Source organism: Punica granatum, chromosome 5, assembly GCF_007655135.1.
Source record: "Punica granatum isolate Tunisia-2019 chromosome 5, ASM765513v2, whole genome shotgun sequence".
Lineage (NCBI taxonomy): Eukaryota > Viridiplantae > Streptophyta > Magnoliopsida > Myrtales > Lythraceae > Punica > Punica granatum.
In genome coordinates, this window is record NC_045131.1 from 22,525,705 (window position 1) to 22,541,890 (window position 16,186).

At 37.4% G+C, this 16,186-nt stretch overlaps 1 protein-coding gene and 1 pseudogene across 1 annotated transcript; both read left to right on the top strand.

Annotated features, from left to right (window-relative positions):
• Positions 1-7,936: 7,936 nt before the first annotated feature.
• On the top strand, positions 7,937-10,805 carry LOC116209066 (glutathione transferase GST 23-like; the record flags this gene model as incomplete). Its single annotated transcript, XM_031542629.1, has 2 exons — positions 7,937-8,314; positions 10,205-10,805. Coding segments are annotated over 2 exons (735 nt in total), but the record flags the coding sequence as incomplete, so codon positions are not given.
• Positions 10,806-13,468: 2,663 nt separating this feature from the next.
• Positions 13,469-15,267, top strand: LOC116207279 (annotated as a pseudogene).
• The last annotated feature ends 919 nt before the right edge of the window (positions 15,268-16,186 follow it).

Here is a 16,186-nt window from a genome sequence, read left to right on the forward strand (position 1 = left end):
GAGCTCTTAGCCTGAATCAATTGTTTTCTAGTAAGACGAGCAAAACTTAACTCATGTGGTAAACAAATTAAAAATGGTAAACCCTAGACAAATTAGAGTACCAATAGAGCGTGCGAGATATAGGCCCGCACGTAAAAAAATCACCGAACTTGAAACCCTCGGTTTGGTAAACCATGGGCCTTAGCACAACTAGGTGTATTTCTTACCCATAAACCTAAGCAATGCCCTTTCCAACTCACAATAGTGACACTAAATAAGGAAATGTAATGGAAGGATGGAATGTTCATTCCATTTCATTCCCGTGTAGCGAACGAGACTTCATAAGTTTTTTGAAAGAATGGCCAATTCATCATGTTGTCACAAAATTTCCCTCCAATCGAAATGCTCTTTCTAACACATACAAATATCTCTTCATATATAAGGAAATGGAGTGGAATAATGGATTTTCATTCCATTCCTTTTCATCTTATTCCAACATACCAAATGGGGCTGAACATCTAGTAAAAAATCTTTGATGCAGACACAGGAGATGTGCAATCATGTTCGTTTGATGAGATTGGAAGGAATACTTCGATAACATGATCTGGTTGAACATGAAACCTCAAAGAATTGGATTGTACAATATAATCCCTGGAACGAAATATTCGAAACAGATTAAATCTCGGAATCGTCATAAGCCAACCCAAAAGCCACGTTTTTTTTTTCTTTCTTTCCTTTTCTTTTCTTTTTGAAATTGAGTATAAGATCATTCAATTTTGATCTAAAGTATGATTTCCTTCAAAAAAAATTATGAAAGGCATCTTCTTTCCTTTGAAGTATCTCATTATCTTGCCTTTCAGAAGATTTTTCTTTCAATAGGTTTTGCAAGTATTGTGTGTTCTAACCGAAAAGGTTTGCTAAGCTGAAGACCACTTTAATACACGATGCTTGGGCAATGTCCCAGACTCACCTCCCCTCTATGAGGGCTCAGGGAGTCAAGATCTACATTAGATATATAATCCAAACTTGCCCAAATTGAGCATTCTTTGGTGAAAGCAGCTTCCATATAAGATCTTTGCTTGTAACGAATGAAGCTTCAATAGTTACTGTCGATGAGTTGATGCCCTCTACCATGGTTTTCAGAATCGTGATTCGAATCGTAGAATCGTACGATTCTACGATTCCAATGGGGTCATACGATTCCGATTCGGAGTGGTGACTTGGAAAATGTAAAATCGGAAGTGAATCGGGCCGTGAATCGTGGAATCGCGGAATCGGGCCGGTTCTACGATTCCGGATTCAGCCCAGATTCGGGCGAAGCCCAGGCCTAATTCGGGCCCTCTAGCGAAGGGTAGGCCAGAATCGGGCCGAAGCCCAATCCATTGGCCCTGACCCCGATATATTCTTTTTTTTTTCCCTGCTTTTCCCTTTCTTCCCCAGCACTCCCCTTTCTCCCCGACAATTCTGTGCCCTAACCCACTACCCAGTCTCCGATTCGTCCGACTCTCCGACGGTCCGAGGTGAAGATTCAGCCATTTCTTCTTGTTCGGTTGTTCCGAGTGTCCAACGAGCTCCGTGAGTCCGTATTTGTGGGTGCTTTTGCTTTTGATGTCGTATGATTAGATAAAAAAATTCATTAGATAACTGCATTAAGGAACAACAATGGAGAAGGGATGAGGAGGAGGACGAGCAGCTCTGCTTTTTGGAGGAGACGACGACCGGAGACAGAGACAAGGGAGCTTTTTCCTCTGTGCTCTATTCTTGCTCTTTTTGCTGCCTTTTGGTCATTTCCAGCAAATAAAAATGTTTCTTGGGGAAGAGGAAGAAGAAGATGAAGACGACAGAATGGGGAGGAGGCGGGAGCATGATAGTTTCGTGCGTCCTGTGTCAGATGAGCAACACGTATACACTCGAATCACCTGACTGCGAATCGACCGTTGATTGTGTTTCGCAATGCCCAGCTCTTCCCGCCAAAGATAGCCAACCGTTTTTTTTTTCTTTTTTTTTTTGCTGGATTAAAAAAAAGATATAAAATTTCCTACGAAGATTTGAATGATATTTGATATGTTTGTTCATTTTATGTTATGAGTTATGACTTATGTTATTAACTTTTTATTTCGGGAGTTTGATTTGGAATTTTGGACCTTGAATTTCGATAATTTGTAATGATATTTTGTATTTTTATCATTTTATGACTTATTGTTGATTTGTTGATTTGTGGTTTTTATTTGAATGAACAAGGATTGATTTTTTTTCTTCAGGAAAGTATGCTACATATATATATATATATGTTATTTTTTTAATTACAGGTAGAATTTTACGATTCACGATTCGAATCGCGATTCACGATTCTACGACCCTCGACCGATTCTAGGTAGAATCGCGATTCTGAAAACCTTGCCCTCTACATTCTGATTAGAGTACAGAACCACCGGAAATCTTCTCATGTCACTAGTAAACCAAGAGAATACAACACTAACGCATCCATTACCCGACACACTTAGATTAGCCCCGTTGGCAGGCCAAGAAGATACAAGTAGGGGGAGCCTCAGATGGATTTCTTGCTCGGGATGTCCATTATTCAGTTCAAATCGAACCGACCCGAAAAACCGAATCGAAATAGTCAGTTGGTTCGATTTCTATCCTAAAGAGTTCGGTTTCAAATAAAAAATACGGTTCGGCCACAATTCCTACGATTTGGGAACTGAACCGAATTCTTATTTTTAAAAACAAACTGGTCTGTCTTTGTCTGTCGTTTGTGTGTATTATTGAAGTGTTATAGGTTTTTATTTGAGCCCCTCGGCCCTTAGCAGTGCAAAGCAGCAGCTCAGATCGCAAAGGGCCAAAGGCAGAACCTCGCATCTCAGGCGGCCTGAGTGGCTGAGCTCTCTCCGAGTCCGAAGTCCGACTTCTCCGACTCCGTTCTGTTCTCGATCTCGACTCTACTTCTGTCACGGTTCTCTCTCTCTCTCTCTCGTTCATGAGGTCGCGAGGTCCCCTTCATCTGTGATTCTGTGACATAGGTCCTCTATCTGTGTTCTTGCATTAGCGGTCAGAAGCCCCCAATCCTCGTTGACGGCAACGACGACTCTGCTCTCTGTCCCTGCAGTTGCTGCTACACCGACTCCATCTATGTCCTTGCGTTAATCGTCGATTTTTCGTTCAGCTTGTAATGTCAAGATCTAAATCCTCTGAGAGAGCGAAAGAAGAGAGAGAAAGAGGGATGAGATAAAGAAAATGAGAGAAGACCTGCTTGCCTCTGTTTGGAGGAAGATGCCGTAAGACACTAATTATTATTATTATTATTGGTAGTTTAATTCGAAACCGAACCAAACCAAACTGAAATATTCGGTTCGGTTTATAAAGTAGTTCGATTCGGTTTCGGTTTGTATTTCAGGGACAAATTGCATTTCGTTTCGATTTGACTGTTCAGTTCGAATTTGAACCGAATGGACAACCCTATATGTTTGCTCCCGGCGCCAGAGATAATAAAGATCCGTTTAGGCTACTTTTTTTTTTTTTTGACTTTGGGCAATGCTTTTAGGCGTTAGAATAAGTTTCCTAACTTGCACCGAAAAAAAAGGAAAGAATAAGTTTCCTAACACTTTTCCAAACGTTTTTAAAAGGGTCTCTTAAAATTCGGTCGGCATAGGTTTGCCGGAGGTTTGGAAAAGCGCCGGCAAAAGTTCAGCATTGGCACTTTGTGAACAAAAACTAAACCACATATTTGAAGAAACAAAATAAACCAAATACGACAAAATAGAGAATTTCAAAAAGTGACATGCTTTTTTTTTTTGTAATTTACACTTTTTTCAGTAGATTAATTAAACTATTTTTTTTAATGATGTGCCATTTTATGTAAATAAAAATTAATGTTTACATCAAAGAGGGTGTAAGATAGTGGCGCACGCTCTTATCTAGTAATTAAGAGGTTTAGGTACGATACTTGATGGGATTACTCATGCCCATTTATTATTTATCTATGAATCTTCCTCTTAAATGAAAAATTAATTTTTAGAACATTAAAATACTAAAAAATAAATAAAATCGAAAAATCGAAACGGAGAGAGGGAAGGGTCTAGAAAAGGACTTGCCAGTGGCCACCTCATCTCACTCCGAGATCGTAATGAATGTACAGGTCACTGATAACCTTAAAGGGGAAGGGACGATTGCTAGTAACGTCCCCTCCTCCCCTAATCGAGAGATCCCAGTTCGATTTGAATTGAGATCTCGCAATTTGGGGAGTAAGGGGTCTTGTAGGCGGCTTCTCCTCCCCCATGTCGCTGGGACGACTGGCGGGTGGGGGTGCTCGAAAAGGAGAGGAGTATCCGTCGACACATCTCTCTTCTCCCATAATTGTGGGATCTCAATTTACTAGACTTGGATCTTCCGATTAGGGGAAGAAATAGACTTACTAACAGCCACTCCCACTCCCTTCCCCTTTCCAAGGTTGCGGCCTAATGTACAGGCCACTGGGGGGGAGGGGGTGGTGCTAGGAAGTTCTCCTTCGGTCCCCTTTCCTCTTTTATCTTGACTTGTTACTTTCTCTATTTTAATACTTATGAATATTTTTAAAATTAATTTATATAGATGTAAAATGTCACTTCAGCTTGTTTAATCCAATGAAATAATAGTAGGACCATAAGTGAACCAGTAGAAAAGGTTGAGAATTAAATTCAACCCAAAAATAGTTTGAGGGACTAAGACTAAGAAAAAGTTGAGGACTAAAATTAGCCTTTCTTTTTTTTAAGTACTTCGAATTGGTTGGTCTCACAAAATACAAAGAAAGCAAACTGAGGTTCTAACTTGTTATGGACTTGAGGAGCTGAACCGAAGCTCGAATAAATAGAATTGCGGTGTTTAAATGCAACTCGGTTTTTCAGGTTAACTTGGAAGAATCAGTATTTACTGATCGTGAAAATCACCGATGTGTCTCTATTAGAGGATATTGTCAACTATTCATTGATTACATTCTATTTTCCCTATTTTGTTATGGGAATATCTCGATGATTTTCCCCTTCTTTCTTTCTCTGGTAACAATCTCTTGAATAAGCATAGATCTGATCATGCTTTCAACAAAGCATACTCCACTAATCAAAGAGACGGCCTGTACATCTACAAAGACGCCTGAAATTTGGATAGACCAACTATAAAAACAAAATACATTGAAAAAAAACCAACATTTCCTCACTCCTATTAGGACAATATGGACTTCCCTCGTTAAAGAACAAAAAATTTAAAAAGATGAGGAAGACAGAAAATTCCTGTAGAAATCTATTTACAGTTTATATTACATGGTTGCTAGGATCGTTGAGTATATTTTTGGTTATGAATAACATTTTTCCAGTGGAAAGATGGGGTCGGAGTCCAATTACAGAAGAAAACTTTGTGCATGACGTGGTTAGATCAACTCTCTCTCTCTCTCTCTCTTTCCTTGTTTGGAACTCTCGCAATTAAATTATGTGCCGTCTATCTCATATTCCCAGAAATAGCATTTCTGAAATTTGTTTTTTAGAAACTGGTTAATTTACTAGCGCATTGCGCGGTTGGATTTTTATAGTTTTAGTTAATGTTAGAGCAAGTTAATTTTTGTGATGCGATGCGATAATGGCTAGAAATGTTTGTCTTACAGTTTTTGCAAAAAAAATTATGAAAATTTGTTAGGAATATGGAGAAAACGAAGTCGGGAATTCATTTTAGAATATATGTAATACTCAAGAAGGCAAGAAGGTAATTAATTTGGGAATTCTCCCAATTTTGTAAAACATTATTACAAATGTAACACTTTAGTTCAAACTTTAAAAAGTGTGGCAAACAAGTGCAAAATTGTTTCAAATTGTTACAATTAGCTACGAACCATCAACTGGGGATTGACGCCAATATTTTGCTGACGCGGCTGTTAACATGTAATTTTGGAAGATGTGGATCCTACGTGGGGAACAAATGTGATATTTATAAATTTAAAATAATAAAAAAATGGAAATATTTATATAAAAATCAAATAAGAAAGACTAGTTTTAAAATTAAAATAATTATAAAAAAATTAAAAAAAATTATAATTTTGAAAAAATAACATAAATTATTTTAAAAATCAAAATTAATTAAATTAATTAAAAAACATAAAAGATAAATTTAAGAAAAAATAGAGAGATCTTAGTCAAGATATCTGTCTCGACTAAGATCTCTCCCAATTGAGGATCAGGGGCGGCTGCTCGCCAGCCGACCCTTAGATCATGGTCGCTAGCGGTCAGACATCGTCAAATCTTAGTGGTCAGATCTCGAGTGGATCTTAGTTGAGGTCTATCGAATTGGGGTTAGGGAGCCCCCGCCTGCCAACCCACTCCTAGAACTTGGTTGTCGGTGTCTGACCGCTGACGACCATGGTCTAAAGGTCGGCTAGCAGGCCATGATGCCCAACCCTCTCATTCAATCAAAATTAACCAAAAAAAATAAAATAAAATGGGAGGATGGAGAAGCAGGAGGAGGAGAAGTCAAGCAAAACCTCCAAGCAAACTCAAAAAGCAAAATCACTTTACCCATTTCCCATCACGGTAACTTGCTTCATCGTCAACCGTGAAGCTTGCTTCCCCTTTGCTTTACCTTTCCCATCTTCCTCTTCCATTCTCTCTCCCATCTTCCTATTCTTTTTATTATTATTATTATTGAATTAGAGGGGTAGGGCCGCCCCCCACGACCACCCTACCCCATATGCGATAGCCAGCGGGTTCCGGCACTATTGCCGACCACGATCGGGAGTGGGGTGGCCAACGGGGTGCCCACACCCCCCTTGGGAGAGATCACAATCGAGATCACAGTCCCGACTGAGATTTCGTTCTTTTTTTAAAAAAAAAATTATCTAGTTTACTTTTTGATAATGAAAATAAGTTATGTTATTTTTTATTAATTATAATTTAAAATTTTTTTATTATCATTCACTTTCTTCTATTTTAAATTGATCTTTTTTATTTTATTTGAATTTTATAATATTTGTATATATATATATATATTAAATTTAGAGATATCCAATCTATTCGTCATATAAGATCCATGTCTTCCAAACATTACATGTCAACAATCACCTCAACAAAAATTAACGTCAATAGCCTAAAATTGACGGAATGTAAGTGACTGTTACATTTTGGAAAAAAAAATTATACTTTATTGTTACATTTTTTAAAGTTTGTAACAAAGTATTACATTTGCGATAAAGTTTATACCACCGTGTAATTTACCTTAAAGAGTACAAATAAAAGTGAAAATTGGCAGAATCCAATAAAGTTGCTCGCACATTATTGACAAACTATATAAGGAAGACAATGCTAGCAAACTTACCTGAGACTGCTAAGACATAAATACTTACGTTTTGAGTGACATTGATGCACGATAAAGAGATTGATGAATGAATCAAAAGAGGGTGTAGCGTAGTGGCTCACATCTTCGCCTGTTGATTTAGAGGTCGTAGATTGGAAACTTATTGGGATTACTCGTACCCCTTTACTAGTTATTTATGATTTCTCTTTCATTATACTGGACATTAATTTCTCTTTTGAGAATAGAAAATTGGATGCATGTTTAGGAAACATGAAGAGACGTTGTATCAAGACCTAAGGGAACCTCCAAGGTGAGCTCTCATAGAACATATGCCTTTTGCGTGAGTCTACTTTAAATATATATAATAGATTGATCTAAAATTTATTACCTGTAAAATTATTTTGATATTTATTTTTAACAACAAAACCATGTTTTCTTTTTTCCGTTCAATGGAAAGCTATGATTTTTGATCATATCAAATCCACATTTTTTTATTCATAGCCATTGTGTTGAAAGCGAGGAAGAAAAGTTTGAATTTTACACGTTAATCCAACGACTCCCCCTTCTGTTTATTTAAACAAATGCAAAAAGTCAAGCTTACCACTAGCTTGTTTCCCAAGCAGTATGAACCCAATTGTAACATTATAAATTGCTTTCTCCATCCCATGAACTAATTAGACAATCTGTACACCAACTTATAGCCGCCTCTGAAAATGGAAATAGTGAAGCTCTATGGGGGGCATGGCCGAGTCCGTTTAGTTACAGAGTAATATGGGCATTGAAGCTCAAGGGCATTCCGTTCGAGTACATTGAAGAAGATCTTTTCAACAAGAGTCCTCAACTCTTACAGTACAACCCGGTGTACCAGAAAATTCCGGTGCTTGTTCATGGTGGACGACCGATCTGTGAATCCATGGTTATACTGGAATATCTAGACGAGAAGTGGCCACAACAGCCTTTATTGCCGAGCGATCCTTATGAAAGGGCAGAGGCTCGATTTTGGGTCAAATTCGCCGAAGATAAGGTACTTGCATGCGTATATTTAACTTTTCTTCATTTTTCTTATTCCTTATCTTAAGGGGTACTAAGATTTTCAAGGACATTAGTGGAAACAGAAAATGTGAACTTGTTTGGTAAATACATACTATAGCATGGGACCTCGGCAAGATAACTTGCATAAGGAGTTTTATGTTGATACTCGGTCGGAATCCCGCGCATTGGCATGGCCGCACGGGTCCTAAAGTGTTCATTCAATAATATTTAAATTTGATTAGTTCAATTTAAGTAATAATCATATAGCATATAGACCAAGTAAATAAAAAATAATTATCTCTAGGAATAACTATTTTTTATTAATTTTTTAGATTTCTTGTAGATTTAGATTGATTAAAAATTGTTTATATTATTATTATTATTACATTTGGCGGCAGCACGTTTTGTGAGAAATATATAAAAATCGATACATGAGTATATGACTGTTAATTGAGATATTAGAAATGAGGGGGAAAAAAAATAAAAGACTAGATGAGAAATTCGATGAAGAAAAAAAGAACTAATAACCAAAGGGGGGAGACTAGTTGCCAGTCCACTTTGTCATTTTGAAGTGGCTTTCAAATTATTTCAATTAAAATTAGGTGACAATAATCAATGTTAGTTGATTTAGGTGGTTCGGCATCTCTTTAGGTTAAATAATGTCTCGGGTACGAGTCTTGAAGAAAATGTTCACGAATAGGAGAACTTCACCCGTTAGTGGACTGACCTAACCTGCATAAGAATTAGTTGAGACCCATTGAGTTTCCAAATATCAGATAACGCACATCGAAAAAATTGAATAATAAAAAATGAGGGAAAAAAGAAAAGGAAAAGAGAAAGAAAAAGAGAGAAGGCCTGCAATGGAGAAGGCTTCCCAAGTCGCTCCGTTGGTGGCAATGCGGACTAATTTCAGTAAATTAGACAGATTCAATAACTTAGATAGTTAAGATAGAAAATTTAGATTAGATTAAGTTAGGTCGATAGATAGACATATACATACTTACAGATAGATATTAATGGGTGACTATTTATTGGTCCCAGGTGAACATTGTCAAAACGATATTTCCTTCAATTAAATTATCTTATTATGAAACTCGAATAATTTACCATGCCTTAAAACTCACTGCAGGTTTTGTATGATATGCCTACCACAACCGACTACACTTCCTGGATCCATAAAATGCTTCATGAAAATAATTTCTTTTCCATTATCTTTGATGTGATCATATATTCACAATCTATCGCCATTCGTTACTTCTACAAGTTAGTTCTTTCATACCTATCTGGGGACTAAATACACATGATTTTCACATGCAATTGAATTTTTTATATTCATGTTGTGAACAAGCAATTTCAAGACATATTTATTTTACCTGAAAGTTTAGAAATTCCTAACTTATCATCATTTATTGATTTTTGGACGTTCATGTGAGGTATCCTCCTCCGACAGACTTCAGTTGTCCTCCCACACTTCCTTATATGTTTGCCGCAAAGATATAGAGGAAGCCGTCCAATAACCGTGATGAACTTCATTCGAAAGATCGAGGAAATAAAGTGGATGATGTTTTCATTTAAAAGCATGCTTCAACAACAGTTGAATATAGTTATCATCATTGTCGTCGCCTTATTCATTTTTTATTATTGATAGCATTATGATCACCGCGTATAGATACTAGTACCAATGTCAGTGGCTTCACACACCGTTTAACGTTGATGGCAAGATCTAAACTCCAAGTGGCAATACCGTGTCCGTTCAAATATATGTAACGTGCTTTTTAATATTTGCATGCATATGGAATTTATTCCAGAACAATATAGTAGAAACGTACATGAGCTTTGAATTACTCGCGCCAAAGCATCTTATGGTCGATTTGTGGTACAGGTTTCTTGCAGTGGGATGATATACCAAACTGAGGGTGAAAAACTAGAAAAGGCCAGGAGGGATGCCTTGGAGATGCTGACCATCCTAGAGGAACATGGACTCAACGGGAAGAAGAAATTCTTTGGAGGGGACAATATCAATATTGTGGATATTGCCTTCGGGTGGATTGCCCACTGGATGGGAGTCATTGAAGAGATCACGGGAGTGAAGCTAATTGAGGGCAACAAATTCCCTCTCTTGAAGGCTTGGATGCACAATTTCAAGGAAGTGTCGTTTATCAGTGAGAATCTACCTAATAGAGAAAAGATGGCTGCTTTCTTCCGAGCCAGGAGATCGATGATTTTGTCATCAGCTTGACCAATAATGTGAAATAAGAGTAATATTTGAGAATGTATGGGGGATCTCCTCGGAGAATGGCATCCCGAGTTTGTGTTTATTTCAAGAAAATAAAGAGTCATCCTGACTAGGTTCTATGTCCTTTCTTGCATTTTGAGTGTTCGTTCTTCTTGTATCCAACCCCCGCCAAATTTTAGCGGGGTCTTGCGCTTGCTTGGAACGATGTCTTTTCGGTTAATGAAATCTTATGACAGTCTCCAACTTTTGTCCACGTTCTTATGTTGTCAGTCCAACATGCCATATATGCCATGGGAATGTGCCTTCAAAGGCCATTGGCAACCTCGATTGGGACAGTGGTGGCTGGTTTCAAGCATCACAACCCCGATCTGCTCACTACAGGAATTCGCTCCTATAGGGATGAAATTTTGAGTGGGAAAGGGTCGTCCTAATTTTGAGACAGAGATTTTCAAATTTAGACGGAAAATTTCTTCTATAATCAAAGAGATGGGAAATAAAGAGACGAGAAAGAAGACGTAAAACTCCGTTTCTTAATTTGATGAGACAATATTTTCCATCTTAGATTCCATCTCTCATTGATTCCCCCATCCTCGCCTGTATCGTGCAATGAAAGACCTTCGTTCTTTCAACGAGAACCTTCTGCGTAAGTTTCTTGAGCAATTCCTACATGAGTTGCCGTCTCTTTGCATGCCTATATTAATGCATAATGTGAATCTTAGGATACGTTTTTAGTTTCTATAACAGCGAACTCGACATAGAAAATTAAATTTCATGGACTCATATAGAATTGCGAGTTTATTTAGTGAAAAAAGTAAAAATGCTAGTACCGAGTCAAAATTTGAACTAATTTATCATTTTAAATCCAATATAAGGTCGATTAATTGATTTTTACAATTGATTTTTAAATAGAGAGATCGCAGTCCAGATATACATCTCGACTGAGATCTCTCCCAATTGCGGGTTGGGGGCCGCTGCCCGCCAGCCGACCCTTAGACCATGGTCGCTGGCGGTCAGACATCATCGAATCTTGACAATCAGACATCGAGTGTATCTCAGTCGAGGTCTATCCAATCGAGGTTGGGATGCCCCTGCCCACTAACCCACCCCTAGACCTTGGTTGCCGGCAGTGTCTTACCTCAAACAACCATCGTCTAGAGGTTGGCTGGCGGACCGCAGTGCCCTCGACCCCTCTCATTCAATGAAATTTTTTTAAAAAAAAATAACTAAGAAGACGGAGAAGGAGGAGGAGGAGATGTCAAGCACAACCTCGAAGCAGACTCAAAAAGCAAAATCACTTTACCCATTTCCCATCACTGTAACTTGCTTCATGGTCGGCCGTGAAGCTTGCTTTCCCTTTGCTTCACCTTGCCCTTCCTCCTCTTCCATTCTCTCTCCCATCTTCCTATTCCCGACCCCCATATGTAATAGCCGGCGGGCTCCGACATTGTTGGCGACCACGATCGGGGGTGGGGTGGCTAGCAGGGTGCCCCCACCCCCAACTGGGAGAGATCTCAGTCTCGGCTGGGATTTCTTTTTATTTTTTTAATTTATCTTTTATTTTTAATTTAATCTAATTTACTTTTGATTATGAAAATAAGTTATGTTATTTTTCATTAATTATATTTTTAAATTTTTTATTATCATTTACTTTATCTTATTTTAAACTAATCTTTTTATTTCATTTGAATTTTTATAACACTTATATTTATATATATTTATTTTTAATTAAGAAATATCACATCTATCCGTCACATAAGATTCATGTCTTCCAAACATTACATGTCAGCAACCACTTCAACAAAAATTGACGTCGATAGTCCAAAATTGACGGAATGTTGGTGATTGTTGCATTTTGGAAAAAAAAATTGTACTTTATTGTTACACTTTTTAAAATTTGTACTAAAGTGTTACATTTGCAATAAAGGTTTTACCAAAGAATACAAATAAAAGTGAAAATTTGCTGAATCCAATAAAGTTGCTGGCACATTATAGACAAATTATATAAGGAAGATAATGCAAGCAAACTTACCTGAGACTGCTAAGACATAAATACTTACGATTTGAGTGACATTGATGCCCGATAAAGAGATTGAGGATTGGATCAAAAGAGGGTGTATCGTAGTCGTGCACGTCTTCGCATGTTGATCTAGAAATCATAGGCTCAATACCTAGTGGGACTACCTGTACCCCTTTGTTAGTTATTTAAGATTTTTCTTTCATTATATTAGACATTGAACTTTCTTGATTAAAAAAATAGGAAATTAATGAACGGAAATGTAGAAATACCAAGAAATATAAAATTTTTCATAATTTTTTATGTGAATGGCGGTGGTTTTAATTGAGGAGAAAAAATTCTTTCATCAAAAACATGTTTACATTTATTATCTCTGCCTATTTATCTATATTTATTTATTTATTATATATATTTAATTGTTTTAGTATTATTAATTTCTCTTATGGGAATAGAAAATTGGATGCATGTATAGGAACTGTGAAGAGACGTTGTATCAAGAGCTGAGGGAACGTCCAAGGTGAGCTCCCGTTGAATATATGCCGTTCGCATGAGTCTACTTTAAATATATACAATAGATTGATCTAAAATTTATTACCTATAAAATTATTTTGATATTTATTTTTAACAACAAAACCATGTTTTCTTTTTTCCGGTTCAATGAAAAGTTATAATTTTTATCATATCAAATCCACATTTTTTTATTCATAGCCATTGTGTCGAAAGCGAGGAAGAAAAGTTTGAATTTTACACGTTAATCCAACGACTCCCCCTTCTGTTTATTTAAACAAATGCAAAAAGTCAAGCTTACCACCCGCTTGTTTCCCAAGCAATATGAACCCAATTATAACATTATAAATTGCTTTCTCCATCCCAAGAACTAATTAGACAATCTGTAAACCAACTTATAGCCGCCTCCGAAAATGGAAACAGTAAAGCTCTATGGGGCATGGCCGAGTCCGTTCAGTTGCAGAGTAATATGGGCACTGAAGCTCAAGGGCATTCCGTTCGAGTACATCGAAGAAGATCTTTCCAACAAGAGTCCTCAACTCTTACAGTACAACCCGGTGTACCAGAAAATTCCGGTGTTTGTTCATGGTTGACGACCCATCTGTGAATCCATTGTTATACTGGAATATCTAGACGAGAAGTGGCCACGACAGCCTTTATTGCCGAGCAATCCTTATGAAAGGGCAGAGGCTCGATTTTGGGTCAAATTTGCCGAAGATAAGGTACTTGCATGCATATATTTAACTTTTCCTTCATTTTTCTTATTCCTTATCTTATGGAGTACTAAGATTTCCAAGGACATTACTGAAAACAGAAAATGTAGACTTGTTTGGTAAATACACGCTGTTGAAAAGGAAAAGAGAAAGAAAAAAGAGAGAAGGCCTGCACTTGGAAAAGGCTTCCCAAGTTGCTCCCTTTGTGGCAGTGGGGAATAGTTTCAGTAACTTAGATAGATTCAATAACTTAGACAGTTAAGATAGATAGAGAACTTAGGTTAGATCGATAGATAGATAGATAGATATATACATACTTACAGATAGATATTAATGGGTGACTATTTATAATTTATTGGTCCCGGGTCAACATTGTCACAATGATATTTCCTTCGATTAAATTATCTTATTATGAAACTCAAATAATTTACCATGCCTTAATCCTTGCAGAGGGAATAATATGACCACATATAAAATCTAGGAATTGAAAGTGACTCTACAACCTGCAGGTTTTGTATGATATACATACTACAACTGGCTACACTTCCAGATCCATAAAATACTTCACGGAAATAATTTCTTTTCTAATATCTTTGGTGTGATCATGTATTCACAATCTATCGTCATTCGTTGCTTTTACAAGTTAGCTCTTTCATTCCTATATGGGGACTAAGTACAAAATATTTTCACATGCAATTGAATTTTTTATATTCACGTTTCGAACAAGCGATTTCAAGACATATTTATTTTACCTGAAAGTTTAGAAATTCCTAAGTTATCATCATTAATTGTGTTTCGAACGTTCATATGAGGTTTCCTCCTCAACAGACTTTAGTTGTCCTCCCACACTTCCTTCCGTTCAAGTATATATCACATGCTTTTCAATATTTGCATGCATATGGAATTTATTCCAGAACAATATAGTAGAAACGTACATGAGCATTGAATTACTCGCGCCAAAGCATCTTATGGTTGATTTATGTTACAGGTTCCTAGCGTTTGGATGATATACCGAACTGAGGGTGAAAAACAAGAAAAGGCCAGGAGGGATGCCTTGGAGATGCTGACCATCCTAGAGGAACATGGACTCAACGGGAAGAAGAAATTCTTTGGAGGGGACAATATCAATATTGTGGATATTGCCTTCGGGTGGATTGCCCACTGGATGGGAGTCATTGAAGAGATCACAGGAGTGAAGCTAATTGAGGACAACAAGTTCCCTCTCTTGAAGGCTTGGATGCACAATTTCAAGGAAGTGTCGTTTATCAATGAGAATCTACCTAATAGAGAAAAGATGGTTGCTTTCTTCCGAGCCAGGAGATCGATGATTTTGTCATCAGCTTGACCAATAACGTGAAATAAGAGTAATATTTGAGAAAGTATGGGGGATCTCCTCGGAGAATGGCATCCCGAGTTTGTGTTTATTTCAAGAAAATAAAGAGTCATCCTGACTAGGTTCTATGTCCTTTCTTGCATTTTGAGTGTTCGTTCTTCTTGTATCCAACCTCCTCCTAATTTTAGCGGGGTTGTGTGCTTGCTTGGAACGATGTCTTTTCGGTTAATGAAATCTTATGACAGGCTCCATCTTTTATCCGCGTTCTTATATTGTCAGTCCAACATGCTATATATGCCATGGGAATGTACCTTTAAAGGCTATTGGCGACCTCGATTGGGGCATTGGTGGCTGGCGTCAGGCCACTACAACCCTGATCTCCTCACTTCAGGAATTCGCTCTTATAGAAAATCTAATAAAGATACACGAGTTGTCTTACTACGAGATTCTAATCTGGAGCACCTCTAAATCATTAGGCTAGAGTGTCTCAATCAATCCCCTTATTCGAGCACGAATTAGCCTCATGTGCGAGGATAACGTTTTCTTTTTGTGGTAGAAAATAAAAAATCTAAACCTAAAGAATAAACAAATGACAAAGGTCAAGCCTGTCGACTTCTTGTCCAAGCAAATATGGACTCTATTAACTCTATGAATTACTCAAAATCACACACCTAAAGAATATGAACAAATGACAAAATTCAAGCCTCTGGCTTCTTGTCCAAGCAAACATGAACTCAATTAACTCTATAAACTACTCTCCTCACGTAATAACCTAATTAAAAAGCCGAGAATCTATTAGTCTAAAAAGAAATGGGAGAAGAAGTGAAGTTATATGGAGCGTGGCCGAGTCCGTTCACTTACAGAGTAACGGCATTCCCTTTGAGTACATCAATGAATATCCGTTCAATTAGAGTCCCCAGCTTTTACAATATATCCCAGTATAGAAGATAACTCCAGCGCTTGTGCATGGTGGACGATCGAACTTCGAATCAATGGTCATCTTGGAATACCTAGATGAGGAGTGGCCACAATATCCTTTGTTGCCTAGCGATCCTTATGAG